Consider the following 26267-nt stretch of genomic DNA (forward strand, 5'->3'; position numbering starts at 1 on the left):
AGTCACACAAACCTCACTCCAAAAGTAAAACTATGTATACTATTATTGGCCTAGTAAAATCCATCACAAATAACCTGAACAGAAAAAAGAACCCAGCACTTATACCAAGTTACGTATACAGAATAAAAAAAGTAAAAAACCCTGTGGCAGATGAAAACACACCAAAAAGCCTAGTGATTAAAAAAAAGGAAACACGTAATATAAGATTCCATGGCAAATTAAAAATAAATAATACTGTACATCTTACAGCATAATTAAATATGCCAGATGAAAATATAAAAGAACACCTCAAATCAGATGTTCAAATTTTTAAATAATGGACAAACAGGAAAATATAAAACAGGTACAGACTGATCTAAAGAAACAGGAAAAACACAACCACATCTCAGAAATGAAGACTAAACTTCAAGATATATGATCTAGGGGTACCTGGGTGGCTCAGTCGGTTAAGTGTCTGACTTTAGCTCAAGTCATGATCTCGCAGTTCTTGAGTCTGAACCCCACATCGGTCCCATTGCTGTCAGCCTGTCAGCACAGAACCTACTTCGAATCCTCTGGCCTTCTCTCTCTGCCCCTCTCTTGCTTGTGCTCTCCCAACCTGAAACCATGTACCAGGGAAAATATATCCAGAAGAGTCAACACAGGGACATAATCCAAGTAAAATGATTCAATTTTACAGATAAAGAAAAACCACTCAGATCTCTAAAAAGAAAGGCTAAATCATCTACAAAGAAATTATGGTGGTACCAGCAACATACAAGTAAGATAAGAGCAGGGCGATATTTTCAAAAAACCAAAGATGATGTGTGCCAAAGAATTTAAATCCAGCCAAACTGCCCTTCAAATATCAAGGCTAGAGAAAAAGTTTAACCATGTAAGAACTTAAGAGATTTCCACAAGCACTGCTCAGGAATTTCTAGTGTATATAATTTCTAGTGTATATAAGCTTCATCCAATCAATAGATGATTGAGAAAACTTCAACTAAAGGTCTGCTAGTGAATATAAACTATATTTAATCATATAACTAAATCTAAAACAAAGGTATTGATGAGGGTGAAAGAACAGTACATAAAATGACATACTCTCACCAAGCAAAAATAACTTTAAAATGTCAAAGGAAAAAGAGACATGAAAAAAAAAACAGTAAAGTAGAATAAGCTCATTCAGTGTCTCACACATAAGAAAATAAGACTCAACGGATTCATTTTTTTTCAAGTCCTATTACTTTTTTTTTTTTTTTTAAGATTTTACTTTTAAGTCATCTCTACACCCAACGTGGGGCTTGAACTTACAACCCTGAGATCAAGAATCACACACTTTACTGAATTAGCCAGCTAGACTCCCCTCAATGGATTTAATTTAAAGCTAACAAAACAGGGGCTCCTGGGTGGCTCAGTGGGTTGAGCATCCAACTTTGGCTCAGGTCATGATCTCACAGTTTGAGAGTTTGAGCCCCACATCAGGCTTGCTGCTGTCAGTGTAGAGCCTGCTTTAAATCTCTCTGTCCCTCCCCTGCTCATGCTTGCTCTCTCAAAAATACATAAACGTTAAAAAAAAATAATGAAAATAAAAATAAAGCTAACAAATCAAATAGTAGAAGCCTAATAAGTAAGACAAAAAGAAAAAAGAGGACAAGGGGAATCTTCAAAGGTATAAATATAAAGTTAACTGACCAGAACAAAAATATAAAACTTCCTAAATACCAAAAAAATATACAAAATAAAAACATCAAACAGTTTATAAGACACATGATAAGGACAACATAAAACAAAGATGAAAGAAATGAAAAAACAGAAGTTCTTAATAGACTAAACCTACAACAAAGCAAGTACTAATTCACATGTTTTACTGTCTGCCAGGTACTTTTATATGTATCTCACTACCTGACCAGTGAGGTATGTCAGAAAAGTACTGTTCTATCTTTTTACTCAGATTTGCAAACTGAGTCTTAAAAAGGGTAAGGGATAAAACAGAGCCAGGATTCAAACCGAGAATCTTTCTATTGTTTTTTCCACACCAGGCTCCCTCCACTGAATATCAAAATTGTTTCAAAACACAAATTGAAGGGGTGCCTGGGTGGCTCAGTCTGTTGAGCATCCCACTTTGGCTCAAGTCACAGGTTTGAGCCCTGTGTTGGGCTCTGTGCTGACAGCTCAGAGCCTGGAGCCTGTTTCAGATTCTGTGTCTCCCTCTCTCTCTGCCCCTTCCTGCTCATGCTGTCCCCCCTCTCTCTCAAAAATAAACATTTAAAAAAAATTTTTAAAAACACACACAAGTTGAAAAAATGTGTAATATTTTACTTCCTGTTTTTAAAATATTGGGATATTTTAAAATCCCTGGGTGCCTCGGTTGAGCTTCTGACTTCAGCTCAGGTCATGATTTTGCAGTTCCCAAGTTCAAGCCCCACACAGAGGTCTGCTGACATCTTCAGAGCCTGGAGCCTGCTTTGGATTCTGTCTCCCTCTCTACCTGCCCCTCACTCGCTCAAGCTTTTTCTCTCTCTCTCAAAAATAAATAAACATAGGGGCGCCTGGGTGGCTCAGTCGGCTAAGCGTCCGACCTCAGCCCAGGTCACGATCTCACAGTTCCTGAGTTCAAGCCCCAAGTCAGGCTCTGTGCTGTCAGTTCGGAGCCTGGAGGCTGCTTTGGATTCTGTGTCTCCCTCTCTCTCTGCCCCTCCCCCCCTCAAAAAGTGAACAAACTTAAAAAAAATTTTTGAATAAGCATAAAGAAATTTTAATAAATAAAATATCGTCTCCCCCAAAAAATCTTGAAAATGAATTAGCCTGGGGTGCCTGGTTGGTTCAGTCAGTTAAGCATACGACTCTTGATTTCAACTCAGGTCACGATCTCACGGTTAGTGAGACGGAACCCCTCGTCCAGCTGGGCGCTGACAGCAGAACCTGCTTGGGATTCTCCCTCTCTCTCCCTCTGCCCCTCCCCCACTCATGCTTGCAAACTCACTCTCTCCAATTAAATAAATACAGCAAAACCTTGGATTAAGAGTAACTTGTTCTGCGAGTGTTCTGCAAGATGAGCAAACATTTCTAATAAATTTTAACTTGATAAATGAGCGATGTCTTGCAATAACAAGTACGCGATGCCAAATGTCACATGATCACAACTGAACCAAGAGTCCCCTCCCTCCCTCTCCCTTTCATTGCAGGATTGTGGGTGATCGTCTTCCATGCTTGGATACTTGGTCTCAGGCCAAGATGTTCAGCAGAAATCAATGATTTTTCAGAATGTTGGAAGGTGCCCACAACAGGCACTAGTGTAGTTTTTGTCACTTCAAAGCACCTACGGACAGTCCTTTGCTTTCCCATAAAAGAATAAGCTTGGGAGTGCTTTGCTTCATTCTAGGTCAGGTTGTCGGCAGATATAGACCCTTTCCTCTGGTGCCTTATTGCCAGTTACATTAAACACAGTATAACAGTATATGACAAGAGTTTATTAAAACTATACTGTAGTCAACATGTGTGCAAGCATATACAATGGCCCCCATGCAGAAAAAGATTCCATTGACCCAAGAAATAGCAGTGATTCCATTAGTGATGGCAGTGAAAGATGTCCTACACAACAGTCCTCCTGTTTCGTGTCTCCCTCACACTAGTTACATAGGTTTTCAAAGGTTAAGTGCAGGTTAATTTATTTTTCTTTGTATTTTGCATTTTATTATTTACAGTATTATATTACAGTATTGTATTTATATTACAGTATTGTAATAATTTTTATAGGAATATTTTGGGGTTGTGGAACAAATCATCTAAGTTTCCATTATTTCTTATGGGGAAATGTTACATAGGTTTTCAAAGGTTAAGTGCAGGTTAATTTATTTTTCTTTGTATTCTGCATTTTATTATTTACAGTATATTACAGTATTGTAATTATATTTCAGTATTGTAATAATTTTTTATAGGAATATTTTGGGGTTGTGGAACAAATCATCTAAGTTTCCATTATTTCTTATGGGGAAATGCACTTTGATATGCAAGTGCTTTTGGATTACAAGCATGCTTCCGGAATAATTTATGCTTGCAAACCAAGGTTTTACTGTAAACACTTTTTAAAAATAAAATGAATTAGCCTGAAACTTTTGATAATCTGGAACAAAGCTTCTCCTTAACAAAGAAAATACTGAAGTAAGTTTGTCTTCTTAGTGGCAACTAAGAAGGCAAAGAATGTGACACTAGCTCAGATACTAAAGGCAAGAAGTTCTTGCTTATTAGTAAACAGTCACATGCCAGAGGGAAAGAAGTTACCCAAACTTAGGCTGTGTGATCACTGTAGCACTAGGTTAGACAATGTATACAGTCAGTTCTGCTGTAATGCTTGCTATGAACATACATGTTTGTTACAACATGATTAACATATTAAGGAATATTTTGAACATACTACATTTCAAATTTCATGACTGTTTCGGTGGGATTTTGTCTACCAGGAGTACTAGGTGAACAAAGAAAACTGCACCCAGCTGAAATAAGCCACACAGGCATGTACAGGACAGACATATACCTTAAACATCTGCCAGCTACAACAGTTCTGGCTGTTATGCACACACATCCGTATCTGGTATTACAACTTTCCCTCAGACTGCAGACAACTATTCTTCCATTACTTCAAAATAATTCATTAGCTGCAATCCTTCTTTTTAACATTTTTTTAAGTTTATTGTTTGAGAGTGAGTCGGGGGGTGGGGGGAGAGAGAGAGAGAGAGAGAGAGAGAGAGAGAAGGAGAAGAGAGAGAGAATCCCAAGCAGGCTATACACTCACAGTGCTGGCTTGAACTCACGAACCTCGACATCATGACCTGAGCCAAAACCAAAAGGAAGCTTAACTGACTGAGCTACCCAGGCACCTCTGCAATCCTGACACTTCCCAAAAAACAAACTTCTGGTCTTTTCCAAGACAAAGGGCAGCAATTACTCTATATTATTTATGTATTTGTTAACTATTTAACATACTAAAATTGTGCTATCATTTAAATTCAGTTCTATTTGCTTTTTTCACTAATGAAAAAAAGTTTTTAAGTTTATTATTCATTTTTGAGAGAGAGAGGAGGGGCAGAGAGAGAGAGAGGCAGAGCCTAACACGGAGCTCAATCTCACAGATCTCACAAACCGTGAGATCAAGACCTGAGCTGAAACCAAGAGTTGGACGCCCAACCAACTGAGCCCCCAGACACTCCTTCACTAATGAAATTTTCGACTGTTGTGCTAACCTCATTTCCCATAAGCCCTGTGGTTTTTATTGCATGATTTTGCATAGTGCAGTGACTTTTAGGAACCCACTTGTCCTGATACAGCACAAATAACTGTATATAAAGCAATTGAAATCTACTTTTAACAATGTAATTGTAAGTATTGTCTATACTTAACTACAATTTCCTCAAAGGAGAGATGCAACATTTGTATCAACTAATGTGTAAGAAAAGCCTAGTATAAAATGTGGCTCAAAATAGATATTCAATAGGGGCCCCTGGGTAGTTCAGTTGGTTGAGTGTCCAACTCTTGATTTCAGCTCAGGTCATGGTCCCAGGGTCCATGGGATCCTGTAGTGGGATCAAGTCCGCTGCAGTCTGTGCTGAGCATAGGGCCTGCTTGGGATTCTCTCTCTCCCTCTGCCCCTCTCCCCCCCTGCTCATGCCTGCACTTGCTCTTGCGGGCTCGCTCTCTCTCTAAAATTAAAAAAAATTCAATAATGCTAGTTTACTTCATTTCCCCTCTTGAAGATTCTGACTCTGTTCCAAAGCACTGATAATCAAAGACAATCTTGTAATCTCCAATGAGATCTCTCTGAAAAATAGAGTACCATATTAAGTGGAAGCCATTATAATAAGGAAAAAAAATTTTTTTTAACTGGACCAACCAACCTTAAAAGCTTTTTCCTAGGTCTATACTTTCAAAGCAAACTTTCATTTCTCCTTCTATATACAAGATCTAGATAAAACAACTCTTACAGATGACACACAAGAATGTCTAAATAATCTCCTACATGATGAAATCAAATGGAATCTTCTTCTTCTTTTTTTTTTTTTTAAGTTTATTTTGAGAGAGCAGGGAGGGACAAAGAGAGGGGGAGAGAGAGAATCCCAAGCAGGCTTCCACCAACAGCCTGCAGTCCTGCAGGGAGTCCTGCAGGGCCCCACGAACCGAACCGTGAGACTATGACTCGAGCCAAAGAATTGGATGCTCTACCTACCAAGCCACCCAGGCGCCCCTCAAATGGAATCTTTATAAATATCACTGGCTAGGGGCCCCTGGCTGGCTCAGTGGGTAGAGCATGTGACTCTTGATCTCAGGGTCGTTGAGTTCAAGCTCCAAGTTGGACCTAGAGCTTACTTTAAAAAAATAAAAAAATAAAAAATCACTGGCTTGAAATAAAATTATGATGTTACAATTTCCCCAGTGGGCTTTGGTAGAAATTTCAAATTATCTCAAATGAAAATGTGTCCCTATTATATAAAGCAAGGAAATTTTCAGTGAAATACAGCATAACAGGTAACAAAAACATTAACCTCTCCATCACTTATTTCTACACTACAATTTTTATTTTACTTTAAATAGCCCAAAAAGATTGCCTTTATTAAATTAAAATCTTGAGGAATTATTTTAATTCCAAATTAAGTAGTAAACAGTGTAATTCCTATCTTACCTAAGGGGAGAAAAACATATGCAACAAGTTAAACTAGTTTTTTGAAACCAGTTTTTTGAAAGTTACAACTTCAATAAAAGTTTGTACAGTATGCATTGTAAAACAGCTTAGGAGTTAGGTGTAAAGCTGACATTCCAGGGAAATTCTCAAAAGACTTCAATCACAACATAAAATTCCCTCCTCTCCAAACCCTAGTATTTATATTCAAAACATCACTCTTAAACCTCTTCAGTTGCTTTTCTTACCATCAGTGCTGGCAACTGACATTTTTTTCAGAACTATTTTTCACTAAGAATCTTAAATTTTTCTCTCTATAGACAACAAAGTTGTATTTACATGTGAATATTGATGGTTGCCTAGGCTCAATGATTACTTATGTGGCTTGCTCTGCCATACCAGCTTCCCAGCATACCTTTCCAATTCCAAAAATTCAACCTGATCTTTTACATTTTCTGAAAAACACAAAGCAACTCTAAAACTCTAAACTACAAAATTTTTCCTTCTAACATTTTATATCCCTGTTTTATAATATCATATGCACTGGTCCTCACCCCCAAATCTGTGTTGGGATCAGTTGTAGAGTTTTATGAAACTACAGATGACTGAGCCTTACTATCTGATTCAGCAGGCTCCTCACGACAAACATCCTCATTTAATCCAGATGCCATTTTTCCTCCAATGCTAAAACAACCAAAAGAAAAACAATAAAATTTCCTCTTATTATGTTTCTGTGACTGGAGAAAGGACATGTAAACAAACTAATAGTATGATTCATTCGTAAATGAAACTTCTAAGGTCTTACCGGGTAATACAGGTTCTGCCTGATATCCTACCATTACCTCATGTAACAATGTATTCTACAATGCCAGGCCCAGTAACTCCCTTTCTCAAAAATCTTTATGTAAGAACACAATCCAAAAAGGTTTATCTCTTGTCACTGTTTTAACATTCATTTTGTGCAACTAATACTAATTCAATATCTACTTTGGTACATTACTCAAACAAATGGGGGTATGGTAATTAACAGAAAAAAGTCCCTATCAACATAGAACTACATTTTAATTACAGAAGACATATGACAGGGATACCTGGGTGGCTCAACTGGTTAAGTGTCTTAACTCTTGATTTCGGCTCAGATCACGATCTCAGTTTGTGAGTTCAAGCCCTGCGTCGGGCTCTGCACTGACAGGGTGAAGCCTGCTTGGGGTTATCTCTCTCTACCCCTCCCCACTCTCTCAAAATACATAAATAAACATTAAAAAAAAAAAAGACATGATAAAACAAATTACCTGCACGTATGCCATAGGTGAGAAAGTGATATAGACAGAAGTAAGGAAGAAAATAAGATTGAGTTGAGAAGGACTTCTGGGTAAGGAAGGCCTCTATACAACATTTAGAGAACATCTGAACAGAATTCTAAGAGAAGAATTGTGCCATGCAGGTATATAGGAAAGAAAATTCTGAACAAACAGTCCTTTGCATATGATCCCTTATATAACCTAGCTTTTTATGTCCAAAAACACTTTTATGAACAAAGAAGATATGTTTGAATCGATGCTCTGTGAGAACTACATTGTCAGAAGCACAAGTATTAAAGGAAATAATGCACACTAAACAAAGAGATCCCTACAGCTAAAACAGGTTGGCCAGTAGTTCTCCAGTCCTCCAACCACACAGGGCACCATGTCTACCTCTGTGGAAACTGTCTTTTAACAAGTCCTTCAAAGTAATAGTTGGCATAGCAATTCTGCTATCATCAAATAACTCAGTTATTGTAATCCCCAGTAATGACCCAGGTCGGCAAGCCTTCAAAATACCTACAGAATCGAACATTCAATTCAGTTCCCTATTAAGCTTTTGTATGTTTTTCTGAACATGTAGAGTTGTCTACTAGCATTAAAAACTAAACTGGGGTCAATGCTTTTTTTTTTTTTTCTTTAAGTTTATTTCTTTATTTTGAAGGGGGAGGGGGCATGTGCAGGGGAGGGGCAGAGAGAGGGGGAGAGAATCCAAGCAGGCTCCACGCTGTCAGCAAGGAAGAGCCCAACTTAGGGCTCGACTTCAGGAACCTGAGCCACCAGAGGCGCCCCAATCTTTTTTTGTTTCAAACCAGAGTACTCTATTCTCCAAGTACTACAAGCACTTTAACCCACTCTCTTAACCACCCCCCCCCAAAAATCGCTTCGAGACATTTCAGGTTTCTCACACAATAAACCATTTAAAAAAATATATGCTTTGTCAACTTAAATAAAAACATACCTTTATCTGTTTATTCATACTACATTCTATTCCAGAAAGGATTTAGGTCAGAAATATAAAGGAAAACAAAGCACTGAGTTTGCTACATTACCAAAGGTTTTTTCCTAAGATTTTTAGACTTTTTAAAAAGTATTTTGTGTATTTTATAAGAGCATAGTATATTTACATTATAGCAAAATTGCATTTCCTTTTCTAGTACATTTTCAAGGGGAAATTTATTCCAGCTTAAACATCTGATTACCTACTGTGTACAAAAGAAAAAGTACTTCTTAGCAGGTAAAACTTTATTTCCATTTCTTTGTTTTTTGTTTGTTACATTCTGAACACATGCAGTACAGGCAAAAGCATATTAAAACCAATTTCAAGGTGACTGTCCACATTCGGTTGCAAAACTAGAACTGTTACGTAGAAAAATTAAGTCAACTGACCTTCCACGTACATATGGAAATTTACTTAACAATTCCTAATCTTAATTTTATCTGCAACTAAATCCAACCTAAGTGTCATTAAGTTATGTAAAAAGAGCACTGTTTTAAAATTTTTTTTTTCAACTTTTTTTTATTTATTTTTGGGACAGAGAGAGACAGAGCATGAACGGGGGAGGGGCAGAGAGAGAGGGAGACACGGAATCGGAAACAGGCTCCAGGCTCTGAGCCATCAGCCCAGAGCCTGACGCGGGGCTCGAACTCACGGACCGCGAGATCGTGACCTGGCTGAAGTCGGACGCTTAACCGACTGCGCCACCCAGGCGCCCCTAAAGAGCACTTTTTTAAAGGCAATAAATCATATGAAATAATTTACCTACGATGTGTGGGTATCTACAATATATCTAGCCACTTACGACAATTATTACAAAACCTTTATTAACAAACTCTCTTTCCCTACACAACCCCACCCCCAACAAATAGATAAACAATAGGCAGGTAGGTATGGGTATAAAAGCCCTAAGATAACAAACAGATTCTTGAATCTAACACTAAACTGTTGATCTTAATCTCAGCCCGCTTCCTTAATAAAAACCGACCCACCTTGAGAAGTTTTGAGAATAAAGAAGGACCCACAGAGTGCACTATCCAAAATGGTAACCATATACCACCACATATGGCTATTTGAACTTAAACTTAAGTTAATTACATTTAAAATTTCAGTTCCTCAATCGCACTAGCCATATTTCAAGTGTACAATAGCCACATGTGGCTAATGGCTATCATATTGGACACAGCAGATACAGAACATTTCCATTATCACAGAAAGTTCTATTGTGCAGTACAAATGGTAAGTTTTCAGTAAATCACAAATAATATCACCATGCTATACTGACTTCTCTTACCACTTTTCTAGGGAAGAAAAATTCTTTCTCTAGACTTTTACCTAACAACATAAATCATTCAGGCAAAATCCAAAAATAGATTAAGGATGTACAATATTTTAAGTACCCCAAACTTAGGGTCTTTGCCCTTACAGCTCACATTAACATCTGAAGAGAGGAAAGCAGCAGCAACAGTCACCAACCTGGCCAACACTTGATTGCAAGGTATTAGGGTATATTCAATTTGTCCAAACGGGCTAAAATCCAAAAAGGTGTAGGGGCACCCAGATGGCTCAGTCAGTTGAGCCTCGGACTTCAGCTCAGATGGTGATCTCATGGTTTGTGAGTTGGAGCCCTACATCAGGCTCACTCCTGTCAGGCTGTCAGCACAGAGCCCACTTCAGATCCTGTCTCCCTCTCTCTGCCACTCCCCCACTTGCGCTAACCTAAAAATAAATATTTAAAATAATAAAATAAAATAAAAACGTGTGAATTTCATCCCACCCTGGCAACCTCATTTTTCCTACCCTTAACCTAGATCCTACAAGAGTGGTGTAAAGATCTGGTAACACCCCCAAACTATTTAGATAAACAGCATCAAGAGGGGGCAAAGTCACAATTTTCTAACGACTTTCAAGTTTTCCAGATTGTTAATACAGTGTAGAATTACAACAAAAAATTCACACACACAAAAATACAAACACAGAAACACCAGTTTTTTCTGGTAAACACAAAAAACTCTTCTTTAACCTCTTACAGGGGCACCTGGGTGGCTCAGTAGGCTGAGCATCTGACTCTTGGTTTCAGCTCAGGTCATGATCTCAGGGTTCATGAGATCAAGCTCTGAGTCTGAGTCAGGCTCCACGGTGAGCACCAAGCCTGCTTGGGATTCTCTTTCTTGCTTACTCTTCCCCCCCACCCACCCCCCTTTCTGCGTGTACTCTCTAAATAAATAAATAAATTTCAAAAAAAAATAAACTAAACTCCAACATAATATAGATCCCATTAAATTCACTCCCTGACCTTTCTCCAAATTATAGACAAGACACATTTGCAGACATTGACCAACTTATGACAATTCTTTAGCAGAAAACAGTTAATATATGAAAAAAAGGGGCCAAATATGCAACAAAACTGAATTTTAGAGATCAACTAAACTAGAACAAGCCAGGCAAATCTATTACAGAAACTTTTTGCAAACTGATGTGTATAAGAAGTTTCCTTTGAAAAATTGAGGCAAAAACATACTTCATTATTTTGAAATTGAGTTTTCAAATATTTAAAAACTAACTTCATTTTCTACACAAATTTACTATGAGCAAGTATGGTACAACTAACAAAGTAGCAGCTCAAAAACTGAATACTTGTGGAATGATTTAACAATTACCAACCTAGCAACACTTATTGCAGGCATTAGAGTATGCCCAACTTTTCAGATGGGGGTGAGGGGGAGAGGGGAGCTTAAAATCAAAAGAGCTAACACACCATAAAAACCGAGGAAGCAAAAGCAGTTTTGAAAGAGCGAATACTAACTATACTTTTGTTTAGTAATGTTTTCTTCATTCCTAATGTAATAGAATAAGGACATTATATACCCTTTTCTTTAGTAATTTTCACATTTCTTCTGCATATACCTTATCACAATAAATCCTTTAGCACTTTGATTTTAGCAATGAACTTAAAGGTTTTGCCCAACTATCCCAACCAGAAAAAAAACTAAAATGCTTAATCAAAAATTGCTGTTCTATGAATGGTTAAACTGTGGTACATCTATATCACAGAATTCTACTCAACAAAAAGGAACAGACTAGTATGGATACATCCAACAACTTGGATGAACCTCAAGGGAATTATGTTGCATTAGAAAAAAGGCTAATCCTAAAAAGTTATATATTGTATGATTCTTTTCAGTAAGTGTTCTTCAAATGACTAAACTACAGAAATAGAGAATAGAATAGTAGTGATTGCCAGAGTCTGGGGGTAGAGGGGATGGGAAGGAGGTGGAGGATGTGGTTCTAAAAGGCAACAAGGATCCTTGTGCAGATGAACTGTTGTTCTGCATATTGACTGTAGTGGTGGTTATGTAATTACACTGTGATAACATTGCACATAACTAAATACAACACACAAATTAGTACTATGAAACTGGAGAAATCTGAATAAGACTGGTAGAGTGTATCAATGTTACCATATTGAACTACAATTTTGTAAGACATTAGCACTGGGGAAACTGGGGAAAGGGTACAAAGGATCTTTGTGTTATTCCTTCGACTACATGTGAATCTAGTTATATCAAAATTAAAAGTTTGCTTTTTTAAAAACTGCTACCCTAACAGCTAGGATAATTTGAATATGAACTGTACATTCCACAGTATTAGGGAATGGTTGTTAACAGTATTATGGTTATTCAGGACAATGTTCTTATTCTCAAAAAAATCTTGCTGGAGCATTTAGGGATGAAATATGTCTGCAACTTACTTTGGGAAGAGAGAAAAAGCACATCTGGCAAAATGTTACACATTAAGTTTAAGTAAAGAGTTTATGACTGTTCCTTGTATTCTCTAAACTTTTCTTCTTGGGTTTTTTTTTTTCAAAAACAGGTTTGAGGAGAAAGATTTGAGACAAATTTTTATCCTAAAACTGTTACAGTCGAACCTACACACCAGTTAGTCTTTTAAAAAATGTAAAAGTAAATAGTTTTGTTAAAACTATGTTATAGTCCCATCTACACTCATTATTCGTAAAACAAAAAAAAATGGCAATAAGGATTTCTAGGTAAAAGTTATGTGGTATTGGATATAACTTTCTGATAAATGTTTCAACAAAAATTGACTAACTCCATAAGGTATACGCATATTTTTGTAAAATCTAAAGTTAGTTCAGGACGCCTGGGTGGCTCAGTCGGTTAAACATCCAACTTCAGCTCAGGTCATGATCTCACAGTTTGTGAGTTCAAGCCCCATATCGGGCTCTGTGATGACAGCTCAGAGCCTGGAGCCTGCCTGCTTTGGATTCTATGTCTCCCTCTCTCACTGCCCTGCCCCTCCCCCGCTCACGCTGTGTGTGTGTGTGTGTGTGTGTGTGTGTGTGTGTGTGTGTCAAAAAAAATCATTAAAAAAAATAAAATAAAAGATCAAAGTTAGTTCAACATGGATTACTCCTATTTCTAGAAAACTAGATCCCCAGAGTTCTATTTTTCAAACAAGTGATGTAAACTGAAATTGCAGGGAAAAAAAGCTAACACCTTCATGCACACTGTTTTAAATTTTGCAAACAGTTAATCCTTTCACAAACAAAAGTCTGCATGAAGGGGCAACCCACACACTACATGCCAAACAAAAAATGTGCCACAATGTATTAATTATAGCGCCAAGGCTACAAGATATATTTTACAATGTAAACAGTCCTTCCAAACATAACTGCATTTTAAAGGTATCAAAAAAAGAAACTGCACACATTTGAAATATAGAGAATAAGTGAATTCGAACTACCGTCAAAAAGATCCATCTCAAAAGCTCTTATGTTGTCTTTGCTAAAATTTTGCATCAGTGTTAATACACTTCAGTCCCTAAAAAAAAAGCCGCGTCTAGAACATCTGAACTAAAAAGTGCATAAACTTTTCACTTCCAGCTGGACCGCCCCCTCGCAATGGGCCCCACCTCCCGAGTAGGGTACGGGGTGGGGCTGTTTCCCGCTCGGAAACTAAGAAATAAATGCCCCTTCCCAGCTCCATCCAGAAAGGAGGGAAAAAGAGAGGCCGAGAATCTGCAAACTCAAGTATGAAACTGACTACAAGAAGGGAGTCGTTTAGAAAGCTTCCTTTCCTTTGCTGAACCTCTTCCTTCCCACCTTCCAGGTCATTCAGTGACCCCGGGTCGGGCGGGGACAGGTGAATATCAAGAGAGGAAGAGGGAGGGACGGACCATGGAGAGAGAGCCGCGCTTGGGCAATGAATGAGCTGTGCCGCATCCGCACCACCTGTTCCTTCCAAGGGAGCCACCCTGATCTGCCGGCAGCGTTCCCGCACCACCACCCCCCCACCCCGCCCCGGCCGCGACTCCTGCCTGTGTTGCCCGCTTCCCTGCTAAAGACCGGGCCTGTCCTCCCTTCACTTGGGGCGGGTGAAAACCTGCAGTCTAGAAGCAAGGAGAACAGGGCCTAGTCCGGAACCACAGCCTCCGAAGCGTGGAAACAGGAGGAGGAAGCCCTTGGCCGGGGGCGCGCGGGGTGAAGTGCGAACCACAGGGAAGGGACGAGGGGGTCCCTTCGGCTTGACTACGAGTACGAAGGCGGAGTTCCTGGCGGAGGTGGCTCGGTGCCCGCCGGGCCGAGGTTAGGGGTGACAGGCCCGTGTGCCGGCTAAATCCTCCCCACTGCTTGCCCGGAGTCCCACACTTACCAAAATCCGCTTGAAGAGCGCGTTCTCCTTGGGCGGGAGGCTCACGGCCGGCATCGTTCCGGCTCCTCCCGCTGCTCCCGCCACCGCCCGGCTCGGTCAGTCTGTTTGTCCGACCGCCGCCGCCGCCGCCGTCCCTTGGCTGCTTCAGCCTTAACTGCCCTGATCCACCGCCGCCACCAGGCCTCGAATGTCACCGCGTCGCCCAACCCGACACCCCCCTTCCCCTCGTTGTCTTTTTTTCCTTTCTCACTTAATGCTGCCGCCGCCTGCCCCCCCCCCACGGGTCTCCGTCGGCGGTTCACGTGGTAACTGAACAGACCGACAGAGGTAGCCAAAATGGCGGACGCGGAGGGCTTTCCCACCCGGGTCACATCTCCTAGCACGCAGGCGCGATGACCTCCTTTCCCCACCTCCTCTGTCCTAGAGATTGCTGGGAAACCTGGCGGCCGGTCGGTGGGCGGAGGCCGCGAGGGTCGCGGCAGGTCCCGCCCATCCCTTCCCTCTGAATGTCTTGGAGGCGCAGAGGGCTGGTTGGCTACGTTTTACGGCCGCCTCCAACTCAGAAATAGCCTTTCTGTTCTTTCTTGCTAGAGTGGTCCTTCATTCACTGGGTAGATTTTTCCAGCCTGTATGATCACATTTTGAGCATGAAGTGCTAAAATGCAGGCGTTCAAGAAGTTCTGCGTTTGATCGTGAAGTGCCTAATTAAGAAGCAGAGGCGGAAAGGAAACAAGGCTTCACCCCAGGGGGACTTAGAAACAGATATGGAAAGGAGGGGCTTAATGGTGTGTGAAAACCGTGAGAGAGCTTTACCAATTAAATGGGCATGGCTGGAGTATCGGTGATTTAGTTTATTACTTAAGGTGAGCCTGGAAAGATAGCTATATCCGAAGCGCCATATTTGTACTGCCAAAGAAGCATCTGAAAGTTAAAGTGTTTTATTTAGTTGGTGAATCCATACAGTAAAGAGTTAATGACTGGGTCTCCTTGGGGTAGGGAGAGTTCAGGGACATTGACTCCACTGGAGCTGGCTTAAAGCTAGTGCTTAATACTGTGTTCAATTCCCCATCACCAGAAATCTTCAAATCTTGAAAACCGGAATATCAGGCAAGGATACTAGAGAACTGCTGCAGTAGGCAAGATCGGACTAGATACCGAACGTGGCCTGTTCTGCTTAAGTGTATATAAGTGAGGAGGAGGAGGAGGATGGTTAGTTCGTTCATCTTACCTTAAGTATTTGCATATCGCTATTGCCAAAGTGCCTCTTCACAAAAAAATTAGCCATAAATAAATAAATAGCCTCCCAGTTTTAATACTACGAAAGGGATATGTAGAGTGAAAATTCTCCCACTTCATATACTTAAGATGTTCTCTATTGACACTTGTACGTCTTAATCATTAAGTGTTTGAAATTTATAGAAATACAACATTGGGGTGCCTGGGTGGCTCAGTTAAGCGTCCGACTTCAGCTCAGGTCATGATCTCACAGTTTGTGAGTTCAAACCCTGCGTCAGGCTCTGTGCTGACAGCTCAGAGCCTGGAGCCTGCTTCGGATTCTGTGTCTCCCTCTCTCTGCCCCTCCCCTGCTCATGCTCTGTCTCTCTCTGTCTCAAAATAAATAAAAAGCATTAAAAAAAAATAAAAAAAGTAAAAAAAATACATTTAAAAAGTCTATATATTTGTCACTCAGATTTAACAAATGTTAAACATTTTGTCATTGCTTCTGATTGTTTTTTAAATAAAAATTCACGGGTACATCAGGAACCACATCCCTCTCCAGATCCTAAATTTGTTGTATAATATTCTCACGCATGGGGGCGCCTAGGTGGCTCAGTTGGTTAAGCATCCAACTCTTGTTTTGGTTCAGGTCATGATCTCACAGTTCCTGAGTTGGAGCCCCAATCAGGCTCCGTGCTGACAGTGCAGAGCCTGCTTGGGATTCTCTCTGCCCCTCCCCTGCCAAAAGTAAACAAAAAAATATTCTCATGCATCATAAATCAATAAACATATGTAGTGATCTTCTATTTTATATTGTTTTCAACTCCTGCTCTTCTTTAACCCTCCTTGGGAATAAGAAGTGTGAGTTGAGTAAGATGTTGTCCAGAGGAAAAATCTGGGACTAGAACATTGTTTTTCTAGCTGCTAACTCAAATCCTGTCACCTTTTTCCTGGGTCATAAATAAGGTTTTAGCATTCGAGTTCCGGAAATTCTTACATGGATTTCATGTAGCAGCTTCTACCAAAATATCATAGCTACTAGCTCCTGGCTGGAATTGCTTCATCAGGATTTTTCTCAAGATGGAGTTTCACCTACCGCTGCCTACTCCAAGTGTAGGGTTCCATCAGCTCTAACATGCTGAGAGGAATGTGCTTATACTTCATCACTTTCCCAAAATATACACTAGTAAAAGGATACAGGGACTAAAAGAACAAAATGGCCTTTTTCCAACAGCAGTACTGAAATTAGTAATTTGCTTACTGGTTTCTGTATGCTCTGACTAAACATAACTTCTGTTTCAACTTGTTGGGTACTAGCAAAACCTGTGTCCGGACAAGCTTCTAAGGGATGATGTAGAAAGAATACCACTGTCAGGTTGCTGAGTGGACAAGAAGTTGAGAACCAACAACTGACTCAGCATATTAGTTGGGTGGTTTGCTTACTTGAGCATGAGTCCAGGAGGCTCAAACTAGGTTACAAACTATAATGTGACTCACAGATTAGCAATCTAGTTAGCCATCAGTTACATGTAAAAAAGAACCTAAAAGCATAGTACAATTATTTTGCTCTTTGGTCAATAATTTTTGGTTAAATGTTCCCCCCAATAACATTGCTAAAGAAAATATACAGAGGTGGGGCACCTGGCTGGGTCAGTCAATAACCAGCATGTAGTTAGTAAATAAGAGCATGTGGCTCTTGATCTCAGGTTGGTGATTTCAAGCCCCACGTTGGGCATAGAGCTTACTTTAAAAAAGGGAGGAAAGAGGGGCGCCTGGGTGGCTCAGCCGGTTAAGCGTCTGACTTCAACTCAGGTCATGATCTCGTGGTCTGTGAGTTCGAGCCCCGTGTCAGGCTCTGGGTTGATGGCTCAGAGCCTGGAGCCTGCTTGGATTCTGTGTCTCCCTTTCTCTCTGCCCCTCCCCCATTCTTGCTCTGTCTTTCTCTGTCTCAAAAATAAATAAATGTTAAAAAAAAAATTAAAAAAAAACCTTGAATTTAAAAAAAAAAGGGAGGAAAGAAAGAAAAAGAGATTTGCTGGCATTCATTGTGCTTTCAGATGGCCTTAAGTTTAAAGGATTAAAGTGTTAAAATTTATTATTTCTTTTACCTACATACATATTTTTCACAGTCTTTTAGACATCAGATTGAATTGACAATTGAATGCACAAAATCTGGCTCAATCGTGAAAGATATTTGTTATCAATACAATGTCTTTGGTAGCCAAAAACAAGTTGTTTACAACTACCAAACACTTTCTAAGCTTCTCAAGGACCCTATAGGTTTTATGTTATAGCTGTAAAACTCAGGCATGCAGATATTAAGTAATTTGCCTAAAAATCGACAGCTACAATATGGTCTACAGGAATGGCAATTTGAACTTGACACTATGAACACCGTTCTACAGCTCATGGCCCCAGGAGACTATCCAAGCCTGTTAAGGGGGGCTAAGGAGGCTCACTAGATCTGGGGTCTGAAGACCTTAGTCTGAATCCCAACCTCCTCTGGCGGTGGGATCCTGAGCCTGAGCCAATCAGGGCACTTCCAAAATAGGAAGTTTCTCCCCACAGCGTTGTGAAGCTTTACTACGACAGTGTGTGTGAACAGACTTTTAGGAACTGTTGAGAGGTCTTTTCAAATATATTTCACCTTGGATGAGTAGCTTGCCTTCCTCGAGCTTCATCTATAAACTGAGGATAATAAGGCATATCAAGTGGTCATTGTGAAGATGAAATGAGACAATGCATGTAAACCATATGATGCATAATGCAGTGTCTGGAACACAGAATTCAATCAAAGTGCTAGTTATTACTCAACATGACACTTCATTTTCAGTTTTCTGGCTCATGTAGCAAGATTTTAGTAAATCTCTTGAGTATCCCTGGGACAGGGGCCTGAAATAAACTCTCAAAGGACAGAGAAGTGGATAAACTTCCCTTTCCCGAAACCCTTTTAATCATTTTCTCTCTAACCTCATTTTACAGACAGAAGGCTGAGACCAGGAGTGCTAGAGTACTTGGCTACCACCGCGGTTTTCCAGAGTCAACACCTCGACGCAGCCTTGCGGCGCGGCGAGTCCCGCACTTTGTTCCGCCAGGGGGCGCTCAGCCAGGCGCCGACTCCTGGGGAGACGGGACGCGGGAAGGCGGAGCCCAGCCCGGCAAGATGGCGCCGCCCGCGTTGTTGCGCCCGTTTTCCAAGCTGCTGGCTCCGGCCAGGATCCCAAGTGGCTGTGAGTGTCCATCCTCGCTCAGGCCGACCCGACCCCCCCCCCCTCCCGCCCCCGTCTGCCACTCCCAGAGTGAACCCAGCCCGCAGGAGCAGGGGGCGGCTGCGGTCTGGACTCGTCCCGCAGTGACCTTCGCCGGCCTGCGTCCTGGATCTCAGCCCTGACCGAGGCTCCCCATCACCCGCCGCCGACCCTCCTCTTAATGCCACTCGACAACTCTGAACCTATTTCCTGGGCTGTTCAAGCGGGGGAAGGTAGTAGTGAAGGGAGAATTAAAAGCAATAAAACGTAAATGTTAGGGTTTTTACTACAAGGCAATACGTTATAGATTTACAGACTCTGACCCCTTTCAGCTTCAGCGCGATCAAAATTCTACGTGCGGGAGCCGGCACATGACGGACCTGACTGGCTGAAAGTTGGACTGACCTTGGGCACCTCCGTCTTCTTGTGGATCTATGTGAGTTGTTACTCCCTTAATGTCACGAGACCCCAACACAGTGGGGAGGAGAAATGTCATTGTGAGATTGTTGCCGAGCAAATCTCCCATCCAGTAGGATGTTTATATAATTGCTAATTACATATTTCTTCATAAGGGAAGTCCCAAAGACTTAAAAGAAATATTAAAGATTTCAGCGGTATTGAGAAAATATGATGAAGCCGAAACTTCTGTCATTCATCCTTAAGTAGCATGATTTTGTGATGAATGGTAGTTTTACTAAATATTAATTGCACTTTATTTCCTAACGAGGATGGAGGCTGGTTGGGTTTTATGAAGGCACTTTTTTTCAGATGCCATAGGGACAAATCATCAATGAGTAAGCTATACAAATTAAATCCCACTAGACTTCCCAAACATAAGATTTTAATCGATATTTGCATAAGTACATTGTTGGAAATTGTATTTAGTGTGTTGCAGCTCCACCACCCCCCCCCCCATGCCTTTACATGTAAAAACTCATTTAATCTTTACAGCAACACTACGTGGTAGGTAGTTTGCTGAACCCTGGTTCTCCCTGACTTAAGAGTCACACTATAGACCAAGGTGAAATACTGCCTCTGTAATTTTTTTAAAGTTGACTCAAAGTATCTGTGCTACATCAGTATTTAAAATGTTTTATTTTGTAGCTAATGAGTTTCTGGCTTCTTCCACTGCTTTCCACCTCCAACTCTTAGGTCTCTTAATTTGGGTTTTCTCATTAAAATGGCTTGTTAAGGGTCGCCTGGGTGTCTCACTCAGTTAAGCATCCGACTCTTGATATCAGCTTAGGTCCTGATCTCAGAGTCGTGCGTTCAAGCCCTGCATTGGGCTCTGGAGCCAACTTAAAAAAATATATATATATCTATATATACATATATATATATCTATATATATACATATATATAGATATATATATATGTATATATATATATATAAAATGGTTTGTTGACATGGGAAGGAGTAAGAGATGTTGAAAGTCTTTTACAACTTAACAACTATAGTAACTAATCCTTTTTACAATAATATTTGTTACAATGAAATTTTAAAGTTTTCCCCAAAAAGCTTGATTGCTGCTGAGAACTCTGATTGAAATTGGATCTTTGACTGCAACAAATGTCACCCTGTATCAACCATTGTTTTGATATTATGTCGCATTCTGTTAGACAGTGGTTTTAAGAAAGTGTCTATCTCCTGTGACATCTAATTAATACACATATAGTTGAGGGATGGAGTTGATCATTCACTGAAGTATCAGACTTCTACGGTTAGAAGTATAACACACCCACCAACCAACCTGGACCTCATTTAAGAACTCAGTTCTGGTTGGTTGTGTTGGTTTAGCTCCTCTATGGTAAGTTATTTATTATATTAATTACCCCCTGAATGAAATAACTTATTTGGCAGAAGTTGAATTTAAGCTTGTAAGGGCTGCTGTCTTCAAATTTAGCATGCTAGATGGAAGTCAACAAGTATATGCCATTCATAGTTTTTGGGCTTTTGTATCTCTTAGTCTTTCATTTTTAACTAGAATAGTTGTAATTCTTTTTTGCTTTTCCAACCTGTGTAGAAAAACAAATCCAAGCCCCAGTGCCCCATGCCTTCCCCAAACCCTAGAATAGTTGTAAATTCTTTTAACCTATTCTTATTTCTCTTGTATACCTCTTATATACCAAATATAAGTATCATTAATTAGCCTCTTCTTTTAAGTTGCCAGGAAGATTACATTTCTAATTTTAATTGTTACCTACTCTAGCTCATCAAACAACATAATGAAGATGTTTTAGAGTATAAAAGAAGAAATGGGTTGGAATAAACTATTGAAATACTAATACTGTAAGTATGCAATTTTATAGGATTAATAAATTATGCAAGTTAATTTGGCCTCTTTTTAAATAGTGTATTTTGGTTGTTTTTTAATTGGGTTCATACATTTTTTTAAGTATTTAAGATTTTTTTTAATGTTTGTTTTGAGAGAGAGAGTGTGCACACGCACGAGAGAGCACGCAGGGGAGGGGCAGAGAGCAAGGGAGAGAGAGAATCCCAAGTAGGCTCTGTGCTGTCAACACAGAACCTGATGCAGAGCTGTCTCACAAACTGTGAGATCATGACCTGAGCCAAAATCAAGAGTCAGGTACTTGACCAACTGAGCCACCCAGGTGCCCCTATTCTTTTTTGTTTATTTTATTTTAGCAATCTCTACACCCAAGGTGAGGCTCGAACTCACAACCCCAAGATCAAGGGTCAGATCCTCCTCTAACTGGGCCAGCCAGGTGTCCCTGTTGGGTTTACATTTTTTAGCACCTGTATTCCTGTCTGTGACAAATTTTTGAATTTTAATACCTTACCTCAAGTGTCTCTCAGCATAATCATTTTTAATCATTATGCTTTGACTATGTTCAAAGAACAGTGTGTTAGAGAATGAAACCAAAATCATATTTTTTATTACATCATAGTCCTGAAGACACAAGTTACCACTATTCTTGTATATATTTCTTTTTTTTTTTTAATTTTTATTTATTTTGAGAGAGAACAGGCATGCAAGTAGGGGAGGGACAGAGAGAGGGGGGAGAGAGAGAATCCCAAGGAGGCTCTGCATTGTCAGTGCAGAGCCTGATGCGGGGCTTGATCTCATGAACTGTGAGATCATGACGTGAGCCCTAATCAAGAATCTGACACTTAACTAACTGAGCCACCCAGGTGCCCCTTGTGTACATCTTATCTATTTATCATATACAACACTTGAGTGTAAATTCCATGAGAACGGAAACCTTGTCTATTTTATTAATCATGATGTACTCAGCAAATTGCCCAGTGCCTGGGCCTACTGGGAATTTAATATTTGTAGAATGGATGAATATATATGGGCAGTAGATGGTGAATCTTTTACCATATGACCATTTCATTATGATTGTCATTACAACTAACACCCAGTTGGACAGTTCCTGATAAAATCTGTCTATGAACAAGATACTATACTCTGCATGCTCTGTGATTTAAAAAAAAAGGGGGGTGAGTTTATTTTATATGTCAATATATATATGTATATACATAGTATATTTCTGAAAATCCTTTTAAAGAAATTCTGTATTAATCCTTTTATAAAATGAAAACACAAATCTCAACTTTCATGGATTAGGTTGATCAAAGTAAGTAACATATTCACTTGATAATAAAATAGTAAATACTAGCATACACTTTTTAAAAATATTTAACAACTCTCAAACTCAGCTCTTTAGGGTTTGATAATCCAAATTTTTCACTTTTTTTCCTATTGGTATCACCTTGCTGTCACTACTTTAGTCAGCCAATCAAGAGATAAGAATAAAATAGATATTTAAATCAAGATGCTTTTGCTACTTTCTTATAGGTCACATAAAATATTTTTTGCTAGGGGCGCCTGGGTGGCTCAGTCAGTTAAGCGTCTGACTTTGGCTCAGGTCATGATATCATGGTTCGTGAGTTTGAGCCCCTCATTGGGCTCTGTGTCGACAGCTCGGAGCCTGGAGCCTGCTTCTGATTCTGTGTCTCCCTCTCTCTCTGGCCCTTCCCCTCTCGAGCTCTGTCTCTCTCTCTCTCAAAAATAAATAAACATTAAAAAAATATATATATTTTGCTAAGACTTAAGTAAAATGAAGGGTTGATACTCTTTGTGGATTTGTTTTCTAGACTTTCCAAGATGCTCTAAGGTGAATTATTCAGAATGGTCTAATTTTAATATTATTTCTGCTGGTTAATGCTATAGTTTTCATTTTTTTCTCTTCATTATAGGTATGCTTCATATAGTGATTATACCAGTTCCTTTGGATTCACCAATCTGTTGAGTTGTAAACGTGAGAGAAAAAGTTATTATGTGAATGTATGTCAAATCAGCATTTGTTTGCATCATTAAATGAAAAAAATAAAAAAACTTCTGTGTTCTTCAGATTATATATGTTGTAACAATATGTCGAAAATGTCAGTTCTAGGGTATGTTATTAGAAATATTTTTATGTGGAAAGTACCATCTGATAACAGGGCCAGTGGTAATTAAGAACACATTGGTAAGAAAACTTACTTATTAAGGAGATAGATTAAAAAATCACTGCTGAAGGATTTATTCCTTATATCAACTTTTTAAAAAATAATGTGTATTTATTTTTGAGAGGGAGAGAGAGACAGACAGAGAATCTGAAGTAGGCTCCAGGCTCCGAGCTGTCAGCACAGAGCCCAATGTGGGGCTTGAATCCCCGAACTGTGAGATCATGACCTGAACTGAAGTCTGGCACTTAACTGACTGAGCCACCCAGGCACCCTTCCTTGTATCAACTTTTAATTTCAAAAATTCTTAAGTGTCAGGGTGATAGAACTACTTTATTACTCAATACAGAAGAGCCCAAATACTGTTTTCTTCTGGAAGAGCCATTCTGGTAGGGTTTGTTCTGACTCTCTTTCCTTAAATTTGAATGATTGTCATTTGGGTGACTTCTGTACTCTCCAGTTATGACAATGCAGTTTGTTGTCCCTTTTTATAATATGACTTAGCAAACTCCTGACTGTTTAAGCAAAGGAGGAAGGGGAGGGAGATTTATTAGGCACAAAATAAGATACATTTCATTTATCTTACATCAAAACCCTTTCTTGTGGGAAAAACAAAAACAAAAAACACCTTTCTTGTGTATCAGTTAATGATTTATCAGTTGAAATTTATATATATGCCACTTCATTAACTTGTGATTTAAACAGTGTACCATACATTTAAAAATTCATTTTTCATGTCTCTATATTGATGTTAAATGGAGAGACTTACTGTGTTATAATTTTGTGTATGTTTTGGGCTGTTGCCAACATTTATTCTTGGGAATTCATGGCCTAATATCTTTGGAAATCACTTCTGAACATAAATTCAGAGTTAACATTATTTCAGATTAGTTACTTGATGCAATCAGTAAAAGACCAGATACAATAGTTACTATCAACTTTTGGTAGTTTGGAGTCCTAGCTGATAGAGCTGGAAAGGACCTTTAGGGGTTATATAGACAAATCTCGTAATTTTACAGATGCAGACACCAGAGGTGAAGAGAGATATATTCAATGGCACTGTAGCAGATAGAATAATGGATCCCCAAAGATGACTATTGCCTACTCTTTGGAATCTGTATTAATGTAAGATTATATGGCAAAGAGGAATTAAGATTACAGATGGAATTAAGTTTGCTAATCAGCTGACTTAGGGAAATTATCCTGGATTAGTTGGTTGGGCCCAATGAAATCACAAGGTTCCTTATAAGCAGGGCAGGGGCAGGGGGGGGGAAGGCACAGGAATGTGTAATTGATGTGATATGAGAAAGACTCAGCTGACCATTCCTAGCTTTGAGGGTGAAAGTCCTAGACTTTGGGTCTAAGAGCCAAAGAATGGAAAAGTCAAACAAATTCACCCCTGAAGCCTCCAGAAAGGAACACAGTCCTGCTGACACCATGATTTTTAGGCCAGTTAGGGCTGTGTTGGGTTTCTCACCTGAAAAAACTATAAGATAATAAATTTGTGTTGTTTTAAAACACTTTGTTATAGCAGCAGTAGGGAACTAACATTGTCACATGGTAATAGAAACCACGGTCAGGTATCAGGGAACGTTCCACTAAAAGAAACGCTTAAAAATTCACCTCCCAAAAGGGAGTAGAAGACTTTAAGACACTTGAAATTCCAGAAACTGATGACCTTAGTTGGAAATAATAAACAATATCAACCATATGTCAGGCCTTGCAAATCTGGCTACTTTGTGTGGACTTTCACCTTGACTATGCCTGTATGACTCCAGGGGGAGCCATTCCTGAAGACCAGGGCTATCCCAGAGAATTTTTCTGTATTGATGGAAATGTTCTGTCTGCTATCCAATATAGTAGCCACCAGTCCCATGTGACTATTGGGCATCTGGAATGCAATTAATGTGACTGAATTTTAAATATTTAATTTTCATTAATTTAAATAGCCACATGAGGCTGGTGGCTGCTTTCTTGGATAGCACAGATGTAAATTATTCTTTGGCTAACCTAGAGTTGTGCACATAGTGATACTGGTGAAAATGCTTTCTAAGTTAAATATTGAAACCTAACTCAAACTATGTTAAACTACAAAAAGGTTATGAAGATACAGAGTGACTCAGACACCAAGAACAGGAATGCACCTGGGCCAGGAATAATGGATCTGGAACTCAGATGTTATCAAGACTCTCGTTCTTAGCCCTGCTGTCTGTGTGTCTGTTTTCTTTGCACAATTTTGTTTTCTAACTCAATCCACATTGTAAGGGGCCATAGTCAATAGTTCCTAGATTTACATCTTAGTTCAAGAGTGTAGCTGGATTGAACAAGAATAATTCTGATTCTAAATTCCTAAGAGGATCTTTGGTCAAACGATGGTTTCTTTAGTAATGATGTAAGAGATCCATTAAAAAAAAAACAAAAAGGGGCGCCTGAGTGGCGCAGTCGGTTAAGCGTCCGACTTCAGCCAGGTCACGATCTCGCGGTCCGTGAGTTCGAGCCCCGCGTCGGCTCTGGGCTGATGGCTCGGAGCCTGGAGCCTGTTTCCGATTCTGTGTCTCCCTCTCTCTCTGTCCCTCCCCCGTTCATGCTCTGTCTCTCTCTGTCCCAAAAATAAAAAAAAATAAAAAAACAAAACAAAAAACGTTGAAAAACAAGCAAACAACAACAACAAAAAAAGATGCAGGGGTGCCTCGGTAGCTCAGTCA

The 26267-nt window shown here is 39.6% G+C and overlaps 2 protein-coding genes across 4 annotated transcripts in view; one reads left to right on the plus strand and one right to left on the minus strand.

Annotated features, from left to right (window-relative positions):
- NAA15 (N-alpha-acetyltransferase 15, NatA auxiliary subunit) overlaps positions 1 to 14950 on the minus strand; it is an 86344-nt gene extending 71394 nt beyond the window's left edge. Inside the window, exon 1 of one of the 3 annotated variants that reach the window (XR_005789768.1) lies at positions 14623 to 14950. Coding sequence is in view for 2 of the 3 variants with exons in the window: in XM_040473677.1 (XP_040329611.1) it covers positions 14623 to 14676 (54 nt within the window). In the remaining variant the exon portion in view is untranslated. The remainder of the gene's footprint in view (positions 1 to 14622) is intronic. The other 2 variants (XM_040473677.1, XM_040473669.1) reach the window with 2 other exon arrangements.
- Positions 14951 to 18936: 3986 nt separating this feature from the next.
- NDUFC1 (NADH:ubiquinone oxidoreductase subunit C1) lies at positions 18937 to 23472 on the plus strand. The gene is made up of 4 exons (XM_040473702.1): positions 18937 to 19070; positions 19421 to 19524; positions 21299 to 21378; positions 23314 to 23472. Exons 1-3 carry the CDS (start codon positions 19004 to 19006, stop codon positions 21356 to 21358), a joined length of 231 nt encoding a protein of 76 aa, XP_040329636.1. The 5' UTR covers positions 18937 to 19003; the 3' UTR covers positions 21359 to 21378; positions 23314 to 23472.
- The last annotated feature ends 2795 nt before the right edge of the window (positions 23473 to 26267 follow it).

The sequence above is a fragment of the Herpailurus yagouaroundi genome, unplaced genomic scaffold (genome assembly GCF_014898765.1).
Source record: "Herpailurus yagouaroundi ecotype Mexico unplaced genomic scaffold, PumYag 28, whole genome shotgun sequence".
In the NCBI taxonomy this organism is placed as follows: Eukaryota; Metazoa; Chordata; class Mammalia; order Carnivora; family Felidae; genus Herpailurus; species Herpailurus yagouaroundi.